The 19,187-nt window shown below is 41.3% G+C and overlaps 1 protein-coding gene across 1 annotated transcript in view; it reads right to left on the reverse strand.

Moving 5' to 3' along the window:
• The window catches only part of dlgap4b (discs, large (Drosophila) homolog-associated protein 4b), a 112,362-nt gene that overhangs the window by 16,207 nt on the left and 76,968 nt on the right, over positions 1–19,187 (reverse strand). The window contains 6 exon segments of the mRNA XM_035946404.2: positions 3,732–3,884; positions 4,299–4,554; positions 5,849–5,999; positions 6,751–6,852; positions 8,992–9,206; positions 9,365–10,635. Of these exon segments, the coding sequence (XP_035802297.1) occupies positions 3,732–3,884; positions 4,299–4,554; positions 5,849–5,999; positions 6,751–6,852; positions 8,992–9,206; positions 9,365–10,561 (2,074 nt within the window). The 5' untranslated portion in view covers positions 10,562–10,635.

Raw genomic sequence — 19,187 nt, forward strand, 5'->3', positions numbered from 1 at the left:
CCCACAGACAGATGAAGAGTAAGTGGCACATTCTCTCATCAGACCATTTCCTGTACTTGCTTACTTTACAGAACTCAGCTACACAAACACACGCAGCTGTGCAAGCATAAAAAACAAACCTGAGCACGTACTAGTTTCTGACAATAGTACTGACGCCAACAAAGGCTTTTCTAAATCGGAACACTCATCAGCACCACAGAAAAGAGCGATAAAAACCCGCATGAAGCCAAATGCTGATGCTTTTTAATTGAGCTCAATCTGTGTAAAAGAGCTGCTCAGTAAAAATAATGATTGCTCTTGAGAAAGTCATTTAACAAAAAAAACAACACGATGCTTTGTGGCAAAATGTTCGAGTGGAATCTGGAGTGGGCGCTGAGCGCTGCTGTTTTCATGCCATCTGGACAGTGGTTCTGTTGTCCACTGCGATTCCTGGTTCACACACACATACACATAGTTAGATGGCAAGAAAACAATTAGCTGCGAGAGCGTACAGGAGCTGGAAACAGTTTCCAACAACCCCATGACTGCACTCAAATGACCTCTTATCAGGGAAAGGATCAACTCTTAAAACCTGAGCAGCAATACGATACATACTAACAGATTGTATCTTATCTATATAGTGAACCTGAAAGAGAAAAACATGAAAATAGGGCACCTTAACTAAAGTCAATATTCTACAACCTACACAGTTTTGTCCTCATGGTTAACAGCATTTTTCGGTTTGGCACGGACAGATAATAAACCAGCCACAGTTCCCACAATGGAATCACATATATCTTTAGCTCCTGAACATCAGGTTTTGAACAGTTTGCTTGTTTATAATAGATTTTCTATGTGCATTTGTCCTATTTTGACAGTTTGACACTGTCAGCCACAAAGAGGTCATTGTTTCCTGCCAGTCCAAATATCACATCATCCAATTTGCATGAAAGTAAAATAAGGTCCCTGACATGGCGCCAAACGAACAACAAAACAGACATGGGTGTCAAATATTTGTTCATTTAAATTAATAATGGGATTAAGTACAGAAATACAGAATTGTGCTAATAAACCTTGATCCAACTGGCATCTGAAGTAGCCTATTCAGCCCACTGAGATGGAAAAAAACCAAAGGTAAGTGAAATAGCTGGCAAGTACAAGCAAACCATCTCAAAAGCCGTGGGAAAGATGAAACCGTGCGTGTGACGGTTTCAGGCCAGCTTAAGCTCATTAAACCAGTTACAATAAGAAAACATGAACCTGACTGGTTGAAGTGTTGCTGTGATGTGGTCAGTTGGAGCTGGATGGGATGCAGAAACAATAAAAGACAAAAGGTGGATTGTGACGCTCCATTTACCAGTCGAGTATCGCTTGCCAAGTTGCTGCCTGCCCATCTGTATTGTTTAATCCAATAACGGCCACAAGAAACAGACAACCTTGCCTGCAGCCATCACCGCTCCCCTGTCACCAGAATAATCACGTTACGTGTGTTCATCAAACTGCAGAGCCTCTTTTTTTGTTGATGTTTAATGTGACCTCAAAATGGGATGTAATCCATGTTGCTATACACCAGCCCCCACGTGGGATAAAAGTGGGGCAACTATCAAATAATCCCCTGTGAAGGCCAATAAAGAATCACCTTTAATGAAAGCATGTGATGAATCCATTAAGACAGATATTTAGAAGTTGGGTTAGTTAAGCAGCAGCTCACTTCTCCTGACTCCCATGTTGGAGCATCTCAGCCAGAAGAGCACATAAACAGTGGAAAAAATGATTTTATACTGTTAGTATTGAGCAAATGAATAGTAATACTCAATAATAAGGCCTATAGTGCATCACTGGAAGCATGTATAACGATAAAATAGCGGATGAAACAAAAAATACTAGAGCAAAGCAGCTTAGCTAACGTTTCCCAAGTTTCCAGTGCAACTAAATAAATGATGAGCAGCTATAGTAATATAAACCGCAGAGTTCAATTACTCACCATGTTCTCAGGGGAAAAAACACGCAGAAAAGCGGTGCGCTGGGTTGAGACTTGAACTATTTTAAAGGCAGCTGATACCTGAGTCTACATTCACCGCCTCTGTCACGGATGTGGAGCAGAGAAGCCGGGTCTGGTCGCCTTTTGTCTGGAGACTCTGAGCTCCAGGGAGGCGGGGTGGCAGGTCTGCTGCTGCCTTCAGGAACGCCTCGGAAAATGTAGCGCTACAGTTTACATTATAGCAAGTGTGATTTTGGTAAACATCAAGCTGCTTTTTACAGATAATATGAACAACAAGGCTGTTGTAGCAGAGTTTATTTTTGACATATAGCTCTACTAGTGTTGTAAAAAACACTGTGTGCTCCACTACATACAAGTTGTGACCGTTGTTACTCATTTGCACTGTGTTGAATATTCTGCACTATATCTGACATGCCACTTTATATCATGGTCATGTTTACATTTCACTCAGTTCTGCTTGTCTTACTTCTTAGCTGTACCTTAGTCATAGTTATGCTTCCTTTGTTTGTAGTTTACCCGATTTTTACTTTCTAGTTCTTAATTCTTTGTCATGTACATATTATATCATATTCTTGCATTATTGTAACTATAATTAGATTTTTGTAAGAACAACAACATTTTTGGCACATTTAATATATTTTGTGCTATTATTGAAGTATAATTTTAAAGGCAGGGTAGAGTACTTCTGAGCACTTCTTCCATCAATGGTCAGCACTGATACACAACTTGAAAAACACTGGATTATCTCATATATTTAAGGTACTATAACGTGCAAGTAAAAACATCAAAATGATCATAGAGATAAAATCTTATGGAGATTTTTGTAATGGTGGGATAACATTTATTTTCTCCCACCATGTGCTAACAGCTTGTCTACACTTTCTCTACAAACCAGCTATTACCAGTTGTCAAAATGTCAATTGAATTTATTTAATGTCATTTATGTCATTATTTGATGGGTGCAGTGCTCATTAATTATCAATAAAAATACTGTAATTGAGCAAGGGTTCTTAAAATTTTTATCTGTTGGCCAGCAACCTTAAAAAATAGAATAATAATGACTTATCACAATCAACACATCCAGATGATACACACAGACTAATACCCAAACACACCGCACATTGTACACCTCACGATGGTGCAATACAACGAGTTCAGGTAATTTAAGTGACTGTAGTATATAGGTAGAAATTTCCGACAATCCTGAAGGCAACATTTGCTGAGCGGTCTATTTTAAAGACTCTGGTGAAGCGCGCCACCATGTGGATGACCAGAGGTATTCACAACTGAAACACGCACATGACTACATGCTCTAATTCTGAACACAAGAACAGTCAAATGTCAACAAAAAGCACAAAACTTCTTTACCTGTTTTCACACATATTCACAGTTCCTCTGCTACTGAAAATTCAAGACAGTTTCAAAACAGCAAACAACTGCACTGCTGTGACCTGTGATTATGTCCTGCAATAATCTCGATGACAACCAAAGTTACACAGTAATGTCTACTTAGATTATCATCATGATCCGGTGTCTGTCACACAACAAAACGTCCGCCAGCAGTGACTGCAGACGTGTGTGCATTTCGGGCCAACAGACTTATTTTGCTTTGTCATTATAGTCATTTTTTAAAATCATTTATTGATTTATTTATTTTTTACTATCATTTCTTTTGTCTTTTGTTTGTTTAATCCACAAAGTGGTAAACTCATAGAATCTAGGGGGAAAAGAACTGATTTCAAACTGTTACCTGTGCGTGTGGGTAGGATGCGTGGTCTGTCTGTCCCGAAACGCTGAAGAAAAATTGCAAGTTGTTTCTCCTTTGGGGCTTTGTCCAAGCCTGAGGCTATCAGGTAAGAGCCAAACTGTTCTTTCCATGTCTTCCATTGTGCAGACAGGTCGTCTAGCATGGGCACAAGAGGCTGCATTTGAGCTAAATTTGCTACTGTGTGCACGCTGGGAGGACCAGTGCACCACAAGGAACAAGGCTATGAAAAGCATTCAAAGCAATTTTATGGAATATACAGAGCAAAGCAAGAATTTGACCCATTTGACTGCATCACTCTGGAAAAAGAGTTACAAATTTGAAAGAAATATCAAGATTTAGTGTCCAAAAAATAGATATCTAAAATCACCAAAACAGATGTGTAGTATATGCATGTGTATGCTATTAAAAAAGTACTGAGATCAGTTTGGCAATAAACAACAGTACCTCATGGCGGTTAGAACTCTTCCATCTTCACATATTATATGATTTATGCAGTAAAATACAGCCATTTCCAGCAAATGCATCATTTGTTTTCAGCTGGTGACTCACCAGTGCTGGTGCTGTAGGTGCGAACAGTGGTGTCAGTCGGAGGTGGAGAGCAGCCTGAGTCTATGGACGCTGTGTCGTCGTCTTGGGAACAGCCAGCCTGGATGGCTCTCAGGTAGCTGTGGCTGCGGGATCGGAAGCATGTTGGCATGGGCAGATCTGGCAGCTCTGGGGTGTCCTGAGAATGGGAGCGGGAATCTCTGAACGTAGACTCTGAGCTGCGGTCTTCGTAATGATGACTCCTTTCCAGGTCTCGTAGCTGCAGGGAGGAGAGGATAAGATTGGTACTGATGTAAAGTAGTGTAGTGAAGGAGAACAGTCCTGCCTCTGTAGGGTGATTTTACACACTGTGGCTGCTCCTGGCTCTGGAGGTGACAGCTAAGTGCCCAGCAGAGTCTGTCTCCAAAGGGCAGTCTCCTCCTGAGATACGCAGTTGATGGGATGTAATAAAATGGCACCAAAAGGTTGCAAAGTGAGACAATGTGAGAAGGTACAATTAAGGCTAAGTAGTTCAGAGCACAGAGCTGTGTAACCCAGGAAGCCTGTGCTGCTCCTCCTGCTTCCTCTGTGGATGAGCTCTCATTTAAATGTGAAGTACATATTCATTTTTGACAGTTCTCACATGGCCAATTGTAGAAAACCTGTCAACTTTCAGAAAATGAAAGAAATGCCAAGGCAAGAGATATCACTTCGTTATGTTTTAGAATGTTTTTTAGAGCAACTAGATGCTCATATAAAGCCAGTTTTTTCTGAGACTGCTTTTGGAAAGTAAGAGACAACACTGCATATGTCTGTTGGCTGACAGAAATTACTAAGAGTCAAAAATGTGGTTTCAACAAAGGAATTATAATGCTTTACTGACAATGCAAAAGTTTGGGATATGGACAATTTTTAATTTTCTCTTTTGAACTCGATTCTGTTTTGGAAGGAACAGCTTGAGCTCAACAAATCTGAAGTACAATACATTTGTGTGTCCGCTGTGCAAATTTTACCCCAATTTTTTTATAATGCAGTGACCTGTTAGAGATTGGGTGCAAATCCCCTACTAATAGCCTGCACCGCCTCATTTCATTGAGGAAGATCAGAGCCACTTGGCATGTTGTTCATCATCTCAGTGACCTTGTCAGTGGGAGGCTAATAGCTCTTATGTAAGTAGATGAATTAAGCTTTGAACTATCAGTGTCATTCATTTGGTTTTTAGGTTCACAATGTTGGTACAAAAGTACAGTTGGAAAATAAGGATTTTGTGTTGACAGGAAGCTCGTTTTATAGCAATCATTTGAGCTGTACCTGTGAAAATGCAAATTGTATTATGAAAATGAGCATAGCTCAAGGCAGACAAAGAGGTGTTTGAAATGACCGGTGATTTAGAAGTGGAGTGTTTGCTAGGAGCTATGTGATGTAAAATATGAGTAAGTGCAAATGTAGTCATAACTCATTAGAAAATTGTCTGCTTAGCTAATGAGAGAGAAAGAGATACAGACAGAAATAGAAAATCTGTTTTTTGGCCACATCGCATGCCTTCGCTGTCCATCCTCGAGGCAAACACTGACCTGTCCCATGACATTACGCCTGCCCAAAGTGCTGCAGACCTGGCTGAAGTCATCATCATCCCATGGTGGTAAAGATGAACCTGTACCCCCAATACAGTCCAGGTTGTCCAGGCTGCGATTGTTGGAGAGCTCTCTGAGAGATGGAAGACAGCTGGAAAGGAAAGCAAGACAAATGTAAAGTTAGATAAATGCGAAATGTTAAGGATATGAAATCTAAAGAGGAAAACTGATGAATAGTGATGAAAAAAGTTGATACTAATACAACATGATGGAGAGGAAGTAGTGAAACATGTATTGAGAGAGAATATGAGTTATCAGCAAAACCAGGGATTGAAAGAGAGATAAAAGGAGGACAAGTTTGTTATTCAAGTCATCCTTTTCATTTCCACTTTCATTTATGAGCCATCATGAGTCCAAATCTCATCTCTATTCCAATTTCATCTAATTTTAGCATCAGTCATTACAGCATCTGAGCATGCAAAGCCAGTGATGTCAGGCGAGGCATGTATACAGCTTTCTGCGCCATCATGGTGCCACAACCAAAGAACAGGTTTAGATCTAATCAGTCTACATGTGTTTTACACATTCTTTGCTGGCACACAGTGATAGTAACATGACATTAGTGTCATGCCATGCTCTATGGACACACATGTGCCCTCATTCCTTCATTTGAATAGTGCCACACTCAGCTACTTCTCACCTAAAAGCACTGGGCAGATGGTATTTACAAGCTTAAGGGGGGTGAGCAGTTGTTGTCGGCAGCAGGACATGAATTTAGCATTTGTAGTTTCCACTTTTCAGGCATCTGAGGGGGGCAGTGCAAAGCCATTGATGACAGATCATCCAATCAGAAGTGTTTTGCACCACACCCCTGAGAAGTGGCTTACAGACCTATCACTAACCTGCTCATTGACCTGCCCAGCTGGTGCAGAGAGGACACACTGTGGAGTGGAGACCACAGGGCATCCAGCTCCCCCTGCAACAAGGTGAAATCCAGGGTTCTGCTGCTCACGCCAATCAGGTAGGCGCAGACCGGAAGAGAGTAGGGTTGGATGATCAGGGGTTGGCAGGTGTATTAGCACTAGTCATTCAAGCACGCTTTAGGGAGGAATAAATCCTACATTTCATAAGATAGGATTTCAAAACTGGTGTAAATTGTGGGGTTGTGTGTAGCAGGTAGGCCAGTGTCCATGTTTCTCCAGATGATGCAATGTTTTTGCCTTTTCTCATGTGTCTTTGATCCAACCAGAGACACACCGATCAGCCACAACATCAAAATAAATAGGTGAATAACCTTGATCATCTTGTTACAGTGCAATATTCTGCTGCGAAACCTTTGGTCCTGACATTTCTGTGGATGTTACTTGGACAAGTACCACCAACCTAAACATTGTTTCAGACCGAACAGACTCCCACATGGCACCAGCACTTCCTGATAACAGCAACTGTCCCTAGCAGAACAATACAAAAATCGCTCAGTAACTGTATGAGGAAAACAACCACGAGTTCAAAGAGTCCAGATCCTAATCTGATTGAGCATTAGTGGGATGCAGCTGAAAAAGTCTGATCCATGGAGGCCCCATCCCAGAACCAACAGGACCAAAAGGATCCACTGTCAGCGCCCAGACACCCCCTGAGGTCCTGTGTTCATGCTCCAATGGATCAGAGCAGGTTTGGTGGCACAAGGGGAACCTAAACAATATTAGGCAGGTGGTATTAATGCTGTAGCTGTGTCTGTTATACTCTTTGTAAATGCATATTTATTGCACTGGCACTTCAAAACCTGAGGATAATTTTAATACAAAAGCAAAGGTGCCCTTAACGTCCATCATTATGTGCTACAAGTGACTGCTTCACCCTTTTTCTCTCAGACTGTGGTTTGTAAATGCAACCATCACTCACATGTATAAATGACAGTTAGTGTAGTCTAATTTACGCATGATGACTGTACTACATTCATATATCTGATTGCAATGACCGCTGTCAAACATACAAAAACATATAAATAAATGCAATAGAGAATGCCAAAGCATGGCAGTAGACAATAATTTGAATAATTACAAAATTATGCAGTCATTTCAAATAGAAACTTCTCTTAGACAGCAGATGTAACTGCTGTTGCCACTTCAAAGCTTTGAGCATATCCTTCTGCAAAGTTCTGAAATCTGAATAGACATTAAAATATGACAGTTCTAGCTTAAATTTGATTAACTTTGCCTTGGATACAAATGAAAGAAGGCAAATGTATTTCCTGCCATTTTATGAATAGGCACAGTCCACCAGCAATGCCCTGCTGCGCCCACATTACATATTGTGCAATAACTCTGCTTCAGAAAGCATGTAATTTCAAGATAACTGAGGCGCAATTCCAGTCAGTCAGTCTGATGTGGCTGATTTGTGGCAATATACTGGTTGAGCGCGAACAGAATTCTGTGTCATATTGTGTAAACTACCCTAATGTTGTGTGCATTATCTGAGCTCGACTGATGCTTTGTTGGCAGAGTCAGTAGGTAAATCACAGCTGAGGTACAGTAGTATGGCTGGCATGTGGACGACAACAGGGAGTCTGACACCACTTCTATGCGTGAGTAAGCGCAGCGTGGACTGTGTGTGTGCTTGTGTGTGTCTTCACTTTCCTACACACTGACATGGTGAGGCTGGGCACGACGATTTCCTTCCTTGTATGCACAGAAATGGGCGGCTTATTTTGCTTTCTTTTGATTGTTGAGAGGTTTTGCCAATCAGTATTTATAACTGCATGCTTATGTGAGTCTCTGGGTGTTCTCCCAAAATCAGCATGTTTATTTAGTCACACATTTTAAAGGACTAATCAGTAATTTTTGATCTATGTATGTACACATAAAAGCTACAACCAAGGCTTCTGTAGATAAATATTTTAGATAATTCCCAAGATGATTAGAAATAAAGGCCCATTCTATAGTTGTTCTTATGGACAATGCTGATATAATACAATTGGCTGAACTGACAGCCTGATGTTATACATTTGACTAAAGACCTGCCAATCATTTTACGATTTACAGGAGCATTTTAATCTTTGGACTGTAGGGTTTCTTTGTGTCCCTTACTGTTGAGTTCTAATGTGTAGTGCGTGATAAAAGGCCACTCTTGCTTCTTGCCCTTACTTGCGTGGGGGTAGCTGGTCGCTCAGAGACTGCTGGGTAGCCCTGAGGTAGCTCTGGCGGCGAGCAGCAGTTTTTGGTGAGGGTTTGGGGCTTCCCTCAGAGTCGTCACTGTCTTCCATGTCTCCCATGGCCTTCACATAGCTACCACTCCTCATCCGCCGGCATGGGATTTCATTGGCACCCCCGCTGCGGCCTAATGTGCTGCTCCAATCACCCTACAGGCGCCATTAAGTGGATATAATTAGTCTTTAGTTAGTCTGTTAACAAACCTCTAATGCTATTTTAGTTCCTTGATTGCTAAAGCTATACTTGCATTGATACACAGTAAACACGTGTGAATGTATATAATAATATTGCAGTCGAGTCTACTCACCCTTCTACCAACCTGCAGGTAGTTGCAGGTTAGCTCCTGTTGGCAAGACTTGGACTTGAGCATGGACCTGTCCAGAGTAGCTGAGCCCTTCTGGATCACCTGTCTTGGTTGGCCCATGGTCAATGTAGACCAAGACCCTCCTTTCATATACTCATTATCATTCATCAGCAAACCTCCAGTTCCACCTAGTCCACCACCACCTCCACCGCCAGGCCCAGTAAATGCCTGATATTTCATGTCATTGCTGCTTTTAGAGGAACTGATGGTGTTGTAGCCACTGTGGATGTATCTGTTCGGCGCCCCCTGACTGTCGTGGCCAGTTGGACGTCCCAGAGTCATCATGGCCATGGTGTTATGGTAGCTGCTCAAATCACTGCTGTCCAAATCATCTGAGCTCCAGTATCCTGACATGTTGGAGCGTGGCCGTCGCTTGGCAGTTGCCTCTGATTTTGTACCCCGATCCTTACTTTTGGATCTGCGATTCTGCTTTCCTCCATCCTCAGTGCTAGATGAGCCTCCACCGCTGCCAGTAGAACGTCCATTAACATTTCCTTTCATGTTGTGGCTCTCCAGTGATTGGGACTTTGCAAAGAGCTTCTGCACTGAGTGCAGCATGTAACGAATACGACCAGGACTGTCTGTACGCTGCTTGGCAGCTGCAACAGCAGAGCTTCTGTGAAACTGCAATGTGCTGAAACCGTCACGGCCTCCAGGGAGCTGTTTATCAAACTCCAGCAGACTGGGTGGGGCCTGGTTCTTGGTCATATGATGTGAAATAGTTGCTGAGCCGCTTGTAATCATAGGTGTTCGTGCGCTTAGCCCTGCCATGCCCATACCTGTTCCCATGCCCATGGACATGGAAGTCCCCAAGGTCCCTGTACTTATTCCACCAATGCTGTCCCCAGGAGGAGAGAAGTCAGACTGGTCATAGGAGTTGTAGTGAATCCGGGGAAAGGTGCTGCTGTTGGACAGTTGGTTGTTGAGGGGCAGCATGCAGTCTGGTGGAAGGGAACCTGGAACGGCTGAGGGGTAAAGATGAGGGTCCATGGTGCCATAGTGGTCCATTGTTGGGCTCAGCAGGTAAGGGCTGCGTGGCAGCGTGCTGGTCTTCTGAGGGTAGAGGGCCTCTGAATGGCCTGTGGAAGGGTCACAGGAATCAGACAGATGTCTGTTACGGTTCGTCCCCAAGCCTTTCATGGTGGCGAGGAGGTCCAACCCTCTAGAAGACCTCCAGGCCAAGTAGAGATGACAGATGACCCTGAAGATGATTCCTAGAAAAGAGAGACAAACAAAGCAGGAAGACACAACACAACAGAGAGGGAAGGAAGAGGTTTAGAACTGGGTAATATAGTACTGTACAAAACACACAAACAAAAACATTCAAACCATGCCTATTAGCTTAGCCACACAAACACAGCCAGACTACAAACGGAGTAGCTGTAGGGCAGTCAGGAAAATACTGCGTGGTGAATGAGCCAGCTTTCCACTGCCTCCCACAGTGAACATCTGCGTTAAAATGTTGGAAATGGATGGAAAACAATGTGTGAAACAAAGGCGTGCTGTAGCTAGTGGGTCGGGGCATATATTATGGGTAAGAGAACAATTGCTGACAGTCATTGGTAATTCGAAACACCTACGTATTTATGTGGGGCTTTGCAGCAGTCGGTAAACAAATATCTCTTTTTTTTCTGTCTAATCACATTCAAACAAGGTCAGAGAATATTAATCACTGCACAAACATTTCCATTGATTTGCACCAACGACCATATTAGACTTCAGGAGACTTAACAATCTGGCATTTCCTATAAAACAAACAAACTAAAGATTACAGCTTTAAGAAAGCTTTAAAATGAGGGCTGAGGGCTCTACTTGTGGCCTCTGGCTGCATATCCTACAGGTAAGTTGTCATACACAACAGCCAAATCTCTGGGAGAGCCCCTTCTTTCAGCCTGAAGCATTCTCTCTTATTCCATCTGCCTCAATTTCTCTCTTCCTGCTCTGTTGCTTCTCTCTTCTCTTCCCACCTCCAGTGGGTATCCCTGGCACTAGTGACCAAGCTCCTGTTCTATCTTTGCATGGAGAGCCAAGGATGGCAGGCAGACTGTCATAGTGAAACCAGTAAAGAGGATTTGACCAGTGGGTGGTGGGTGGCAGGAGCTGGCAGCTACACCTCCTTGTCTTCCTAGTCAAGCTGTGCCAATGCTCTGCTTGGCAAGGCAGCAAGGACGGTGCTTCTTGTCATGGAACATGAGAGATGATAATAGGGGATATCATGTAAAGGTAAAACAAAGGTGAAAGCATCTTCCTGTGTTTATGAATCGACAGGTATACTCACATGAGGCTCCTTATCGTGTGTGGATATGTAATAAATACAGAAAAATCTAATTTCTTTTCAGAAAATGTGGAAGTAGCCATTCAAACAGCATAAGTTGGTTTGCTTTTTTTTAACCAGAAAAGGAAAACACTTATCTTTCAAGCAAAAAGAATTTTTTTTCCTCAAATGCTGCGGTTTGTGAAGAGTATATGAATAAATTAAGCATAGCGAGTATCTACAATTTTTGTGATTTCATTTACCATTCCTGCTGAACTAAAAAAACTCTGCTCTTTAGGGCAGATACTATTATCGACAGTCTATTCAAAACTACAGAATGCCAGCCGCTTCCTTATCTCTGTTGGCGTAGTTAAGTGAATTCAGTTGTATGAACAACTGTCCTACTTTGGAATTACAGGTTATCTGAAATCCTACAAATGAATGTTTTCTTTACTGCAGCACTTGGATGTAACCATGAAGATTATTTTCTTTATTACTTGTCTCAGCTATCACAAACTTTTCTTGAACAGACTATTCCTTGAATATTTTGGTAGATCCTTAATATACTTATATTTCTATGAAATTCATGCAGCATATGGGGGTTAGAGTGGAAAAAAGATCTTATTATTAATGCCCCTGCAGAGTTTCAGCTGACATGAAGAAAACTACTCAAGTTGTTAAAAACTCATTCTCCTCTTCCACGCAGTGTTTGTCCAGGGAGAGTCAGCTGGACACGCCAAAAGCAATTTACTGAAAGTTCATGCAGTTGCTTTGCCAGACTGCAGACTGCAGTGTGCTACGGGGTATCTTGGGGTTACGAGGTGGGCTCGATAATAACCACCGCTACCCCACTCTAACTGCAAAATCCCTGAAAAATAAGCTACAAAACAACAGAAACTGCTCCTACTTTACATGTAATGAGTGGATCGGACATCATTCATTTTCCTCACTCATATTTTCCCTGCTGAGGGAGTTTATTTGAACTGTCATCCAGGTAGTCAAAAGCTTTTTAGACTCTTTCAGACCACTATGCCTTGGTTAAAGAAAGGGACCTTTGCCAGAAATCTCTACACTCATTTTTCGAGCGTAACAAACCTGAGGAAAATTAGATGATTGCACATTTCAGTGGACTGCCAGATGGACCATAAGTGATGATACAGCGGCTAATTTAAAAATTACACTTCATTCGCAGGCCAATTTGAACTGATTGTAATTCACTGTTTGAAGCAAAGCACTAGAACATTTTATGTTACCTTACCTTTACATAAAGTATAGACACAGACACATGCATTACTTTTGTACACTTCTCGCAATTAGCACCTTGCAAAAAATCTCCATATAAATTGCAAACTTGCTTTCATTCCTCCATTATTAGCATGCTGCAGACACAGACTCATTTAGCGTTATTAACAGAGCCTCTCTGAGTGCCATCTCTGCTGATAGGGTCAAATCCTCTAAATCCTTTTACACCACATTAGCTAACTGCCTCATATCCCGTCGTGACACGCCACTCAGCCATGCTTAGCATACCATCCTCAATGTGTCAACCAGTACGCCTCAAAATGACAGTGATAGCTGCGGTAAAAATGGAGGCAAGCTCATCTGACTGGCAGAATTCACTGCAGGTCAAAAGTCTTGAGCAGATTAGTAGATAAGTTCACCACAAAACAAGAAAACAAACGAAGGTAGAGGTATGTGATAAATAAGAAATGTGAGTGACCTTTTAACTGTATCAAACGTGACCTATGTGTTGGTATGACTGTCCAGGATCTCAAGCACTCAAATTAAGGATTTGTGTTGGAATACACACTAACTTTGTCTATTAATTGACGTCTTCCATGTGATATTAGTGGTTGATCATTCCACTGCATCTGTATTGAATAAAGCACTAACGAAGAGCTAATTAAGAGGCCCTGCTCGTAAATCCTTAAAGATACAGTCACTGACTCTGCAAAAGTGCCCAAATGTGGCCCCAAATACACACATTTCTTATATTTTGAAACTGAACATGCCTGAGTTTCTGAGGGTCAATTTCTAACCATCCACACTAACCTGGGAGGAAATCTGGAGGATATGATGAAGTGCGTCTTTAATTAACGATTAAAGATTTGGACTACATCTTTGAAGCACTCGTGCAACACACTGTGTGATTAATCTAAGCAATTAAGAGTAAAATAAAGAAATAATACATGTTTCAGGTTACTCCTAGAGTATATGCTTATCTTCTAAAATGTCTTTTGCAATGCAATTATAAAATAACATTTGAGATTTTACTGAAATGTTCAAAAAGGGGTGTTCAGAAGCAAGCCTGTACATTTTCATCTTGCTATCCATTCATGTAGAGTTCAAGCTATTGTTTACTTTGTCAGATACTGGAAAGGTAAAAAGGTCCAGTAAATCCAGCAAACAGGCAGACAGCAGGTCTTGCATTATATTTAGATTCCATAATTGTACTCTCACTGAAAATGGTGGGTAATATGGAGGCTTCCGTTCACCGCAATGACTCAAAATGCCTGCAAATCGTTGCATGTTAACATGATTTTAATGAAGCAAAATCATGCCTGGCAGCTGACATACAATAAATGCATCAACTATGAACACTGACATCAGTATGTATGATACAAGCCTGCAACATCATCAGCGTGATCTATGATAATATAGACGAAGAGGCATTTTGACCCCCAGACATGTGAAATTAAAGAATTTAGGTCAGGCTCCTGCTAGGTGAGTGTGTGCATCTCATTCTGGACTATTTGCACGCCCACAAATGCAGCAGAACGTTAACGTGTGTGTGTTTGTGTGTGTTTCGACACCCTGCTTGGAGCGTCTGGTGGCAGCATCTCCCTGCCTTGTGCACTGGGGAGCTGCCATCTGCTCCTCCAGTGGGAAAAGGGGTGTTTGGCATTGTGTCCAAACTCATGACCTTACTCAATTTCACAGCCACCACGCCAGAGCTACATGCAGTTCACCCTGTTAGCCAGAGGAGGGCGACATACTCATTACCAGCTGGACTCTGTCAAGCTCTGTTACTTTGTGATGTTTTCATACAGCATGTAGAAGTATTCATGGTGACAATTTAATAAGTGAAGTTAGAGTTACATGAATAATTTGTCGGTCACAGATTGCAAAATATGCAATGAAAAGGTCTGTGTAGATGTCAAATTATAATTAAAGGTAACGACCATAACTCTATTTTTTGATGACCTCATATTAGAAAGTTAGCTTAGAATTTTGTTGAGTTGCAGTGGTTCAGGATGTATTCACACATTTCCCCCAAATAGGGAAAAGTATAATTTCATTAATGCAAAAATATTCAATTACATAGACAAGTTTCACATTTTAAATTACCCTGAAGTAAAAATATGTAAGTGAATACTTAAAATAATGAAAGTAAAAACACCTAAGCTACAAAAATTACCCCAGCATTACATTTTTCATTACATCGTTGTGTTTAAGTAGCATTTTACTGCTGTAGCTGGTTATGGTGAAGCTAATTTTAACACTTTACATACATAGTTTGGCATTTAAATCAGCAGTTCCAAACACCAGAAACTGGGACCCCTCCTGAGATAAGTCCGAGTGATGCTGAGGTGAAAAATTAAAAAAAGAAAGAGAAAAAACACAGCCCTGCTTCACAGATTTGTTTTCATTTTGGGGGCTTTTTCATCTTTTTGGGAAATACTGAAGATTGGGTTTTAAATGTCTGCGCATTACACTGGTATTTAAAGGCTAGACAATGTTTTTTTGGTTTTCTTTTACAAAATTCAAAATGGGTTGGAAACCACATGGCCCACTAGTGTGAGATAATACCCAACAACGGTAAAGGTGCATATTACATATCCGCAAATGCCGTCTGCAGTGAGTCTCCGGTTTGATTCCCAGTGGATCAGACCTTTACTGCTTGTCATTGCCCTTCCCTTTTCCCCCCACAGCTCCTGTTTCTCTGCACTGCTCAGCAATACCAAAAAAAGGGAAAAAAGTTAGCACTTATCAATATCTTGTATTTTTAAGGCCTATCAAATGTGTTTTTTAGTGTAAAATCTTAATATGGAATTTAACCACCTACCATTGCTGTCAAATGAATCTAGAGAAGTAAAAACTACAATTCTGCCTCTGAAATACGGACTAGAAGTACAGTAGCGCCATAAATTATGAACATGCAATCAAAGTATGAGGTGTTAAATCAAGTACGCGAGTCAGTGTACTTGACTGCTAAATTACAGAAGGTACAGAGAGAAAACAACTTTTGGATGAAAATAAAAAGATGTTAAGCAGCAACACATTATAAAAACACTAAATCCTGAGATCAAAATGAGTCAAAATTCTAAATAGACAGATAGGGAATGTCCTGTCGAATATCTAATACTTCATCATTGCAGTATTATCAGTATTCAGTCAGTGTTTCCTAGTCATCCATCCCCCTACTGGCTTGTCTGTCAATACCGACAACGAAAAAGTACCACATGCAGACTTTGTCCATTCTTATTATTGTAATATTTTGTCAATTTTCATATTTTCTGGCACAAAATATTTCCACATTCAAACAAGGTCCCTGGTCCGAGACACTGAGAATTGTTATTCCTAGTATTTCCATTCACAAACCTAAGCTTCCTGGAAACATTAAACCTGATTGCTCGACTCTGTACATGTTGTCTCTGTTGTAGTCTGCGAGTGGCCAGATTTTCCGACCAGTTGCCAGTTTCTAGATTGGCAAGTCTGTGGGTGTCCAGATTTAGATGAGAGACCGTGCAAAGGACATCATCCCCTCATCAGAGCAACAATGTACAGAGAGGCAGTTTGTCAGAGCACAGCTCAGTCAGCCAGCCCTGAGCCCATCTGCTCCATAGGCTTACAGCACTGCCCTGGAAGACAGGGGGCAGCTCTGTGTGTCTGTTTGTGCGCCGTGTCTGAAGCCAGAGTGTGTTACATGTAACAAGACAGACGAATGCTTGCAGACTGCTGGTGAGGAGGAAGGGACAGAAGAAAGCGAGGGAAAAGCTGTGGGGAGAAAAGGTGTGGGTTTTGACGACAGTGAAAATGAAAGCAATCTAAAGGGAATGGGGAGGTGTGAAAATGAGTAAATGTGTTGTAAAGTGTGCACCGGGGAGAAGGTGAGCAAATACAGAGAAGAACAGAAAGCAGGGAGTGGGGAGGAAAAATAGCAAGCAAAGGGAAGAAAGAGAAAGGCTGCTGTGAGGAGAGATAGAGGTTCAATTTTTTTATGAAGAAAACTACACAAGTTATAGTAGAGGAGTGTGCCAGCGTAGTGTGTGATGCATGAGTTTATTCCAGAAAAAGGTGTGAGGTTGTAAATGAGTGAGAATATGTGAGGCATATGTGTGCAAGAGATAATAATTGCCAGCTTGAGAGATGTCTTAGTTTTGTTTTAAGGATTTGCAAGTTCAAGTGAAGAGTAATTGAATAATTTGTCAAGGACTTAATGCCTCTGAGTGCTGGGTGTCTGCAAGCAAACATGCACTTATTTGTATGCATGTGTGTCACAATTATTTATGATAAATAGTGCATAAGTGTGTGCATGTACGCGTGTATGCAAAGCAGGCTAACCTTGTCCTAATTACACTCTATCTATTCCATCAGTGTGCTGCTCTGGCCTATTTTCACAGCTATAAATTTACTGCTCTCTCCTCTGTTGTGATAGATGACCCACTCATTTTAACCCATCTCTGAAGACTGTGAGCCAGAAAGGAAGCCAGTGAAAGACAGTGGCACCACTTCACTGCTTATGATGGCGATGATGGAACTTTCCATGTCCTCAAAACTATTTCTGGTTTTTGAAGTTGATACATTAAAGGAACATGATGTGTTGCGGTTACTATGTTTGTTTTTTAGGATCAGGAAAGCCCTAACTTTACAAATGAAGCAAAATGTGCCACCTGGGGATTTCAAGAGTGCTGCAAGTGTTTTACATCTAATAAAGCATCTCCTTGCTTGTTGCTACAGTGTGATTATTTATGAATTTGTACTCCTGATTAGCATAAAACGTTAGCAGTGGTTACAGACCTCCAGGCTGTGCATTAACAAGCATTTGTCACAGAAATAAAAATGACCAAAACACCGTTTATACATTCACCAGTTTGTGATTCTGTCACTGTCTCTGACCTCCAAAAAGCCTGGAGGGAGCAAGTGGAAAGACAAGAGGTCAATAAAATGTCATATTGTTGTATGCCTCAGGTCCACAAATGCACCATTACAACGGAATATGAAAAAAATTGGGCCTTAAACATACAAATTTTCAACTATATCATTTTTCCACTAAACGCCACAATATTTACCAACAGTTTACCCATAATGCATCAGAAATCATTTATGAGCCTGATCAGTGTGTCAGCTTTGAGTTCATGTGTGGAAATAAAGAATTAAAAACATGCACGTGACAGCAGGGACAAATCTATTGTGTTCTGCTGTTTATTTTTTGAGAAGTGTTGATGTTCTGCTGAAGCTGCAGCTCTGTAAACCACAGACGCTGATTTTATTTTTAATATAAATAACAAGAGGAGGTGAAAACATTTAACTGTGAAGCCATATGGTGATAGACATTGGGTCCTTCTTTTGACCTTCACCTCTAATCTGTGCTGCAGCCGTTATCATGGCCATGGTCCAAAATAAAGCATCCACTGGCATTATTTTGAACTCATTGCTGGAACAGCCCACTCATAAGTGTCAAAAACAATTGTGTAAAAACTCCATTAACTAAAACAACTCGTATAGAAATAGTAGCAAATTTAAAACCCACGAACAACTTCATCCATAGTCATTCAATCATGAAATTACATTTCAAAGAAAAGCTCCTGATAAAACATCGGTGGTTGAGTTCGGCTCTAAATACGCTACTGACATGACACAGAAAGAGGAGTGGGTTTGCTATGGGAGGGTGGTTTCATCAGCGTGAACAGAAGCCATGATTACTATGATGAACATGGGCATGGAAATGCTGTGTTCAGACTGTCTTCGAAAGGATGTAAATCCAATGCTAACAAAGTCCTCGAAAAAGCAGCAATCACATGTGGTAGGTTGTTAGCGTCTTAGAATTAGATTTGGATATGTCCAATCTGAACCCACTTTTAAGCTGAGGACATGGCCTTGTACTTCTTCATTTTAGAGTGTACTTTTATATTTAGGAATAGCATAGAGATGGTCGTCTGTTGCTCTGTGTTTCACACAGTGAAGCACATAGAGAGGGTTGTGGGCTGCAGCTGTGGCTTCCATCTCTAGATTCAGGGCAAATTTGAAGAACTAATGCAAACAGACAGAGAGATGTGCATGCACACACACAGACACTAGCATATTTTGATGAATGCACATATATTAAGATATTTGAATGCAAAAACACCATTCAAACTCTCACACAGAGAACCATCCTCCCCACACAGTGAGGCTCCAATTCAAAGGCCAAAAGATCCTGGTATTCTTCTTTATACTGACAGTACTATGAAAACCTTAGCTGGTGTTCGATTTCAAACCATCACATCAAATTAGAGCTGTCAAGTCGGG

Source organism: Amphiprion ocellaris, chromosome 5 (genome assembly GCF_022539595.1).
Source record: "Amphiprion ocellaris isolate individual 3 ecotype Okinawa chromosome 5, ASM2253959v1, whole genome shotgun sequence".
NCBI lineage: Eukaryota > Metazoa > Chordata > Actinopteri > Pomacentridae > Amphiprion > Amphiprion ocellaris.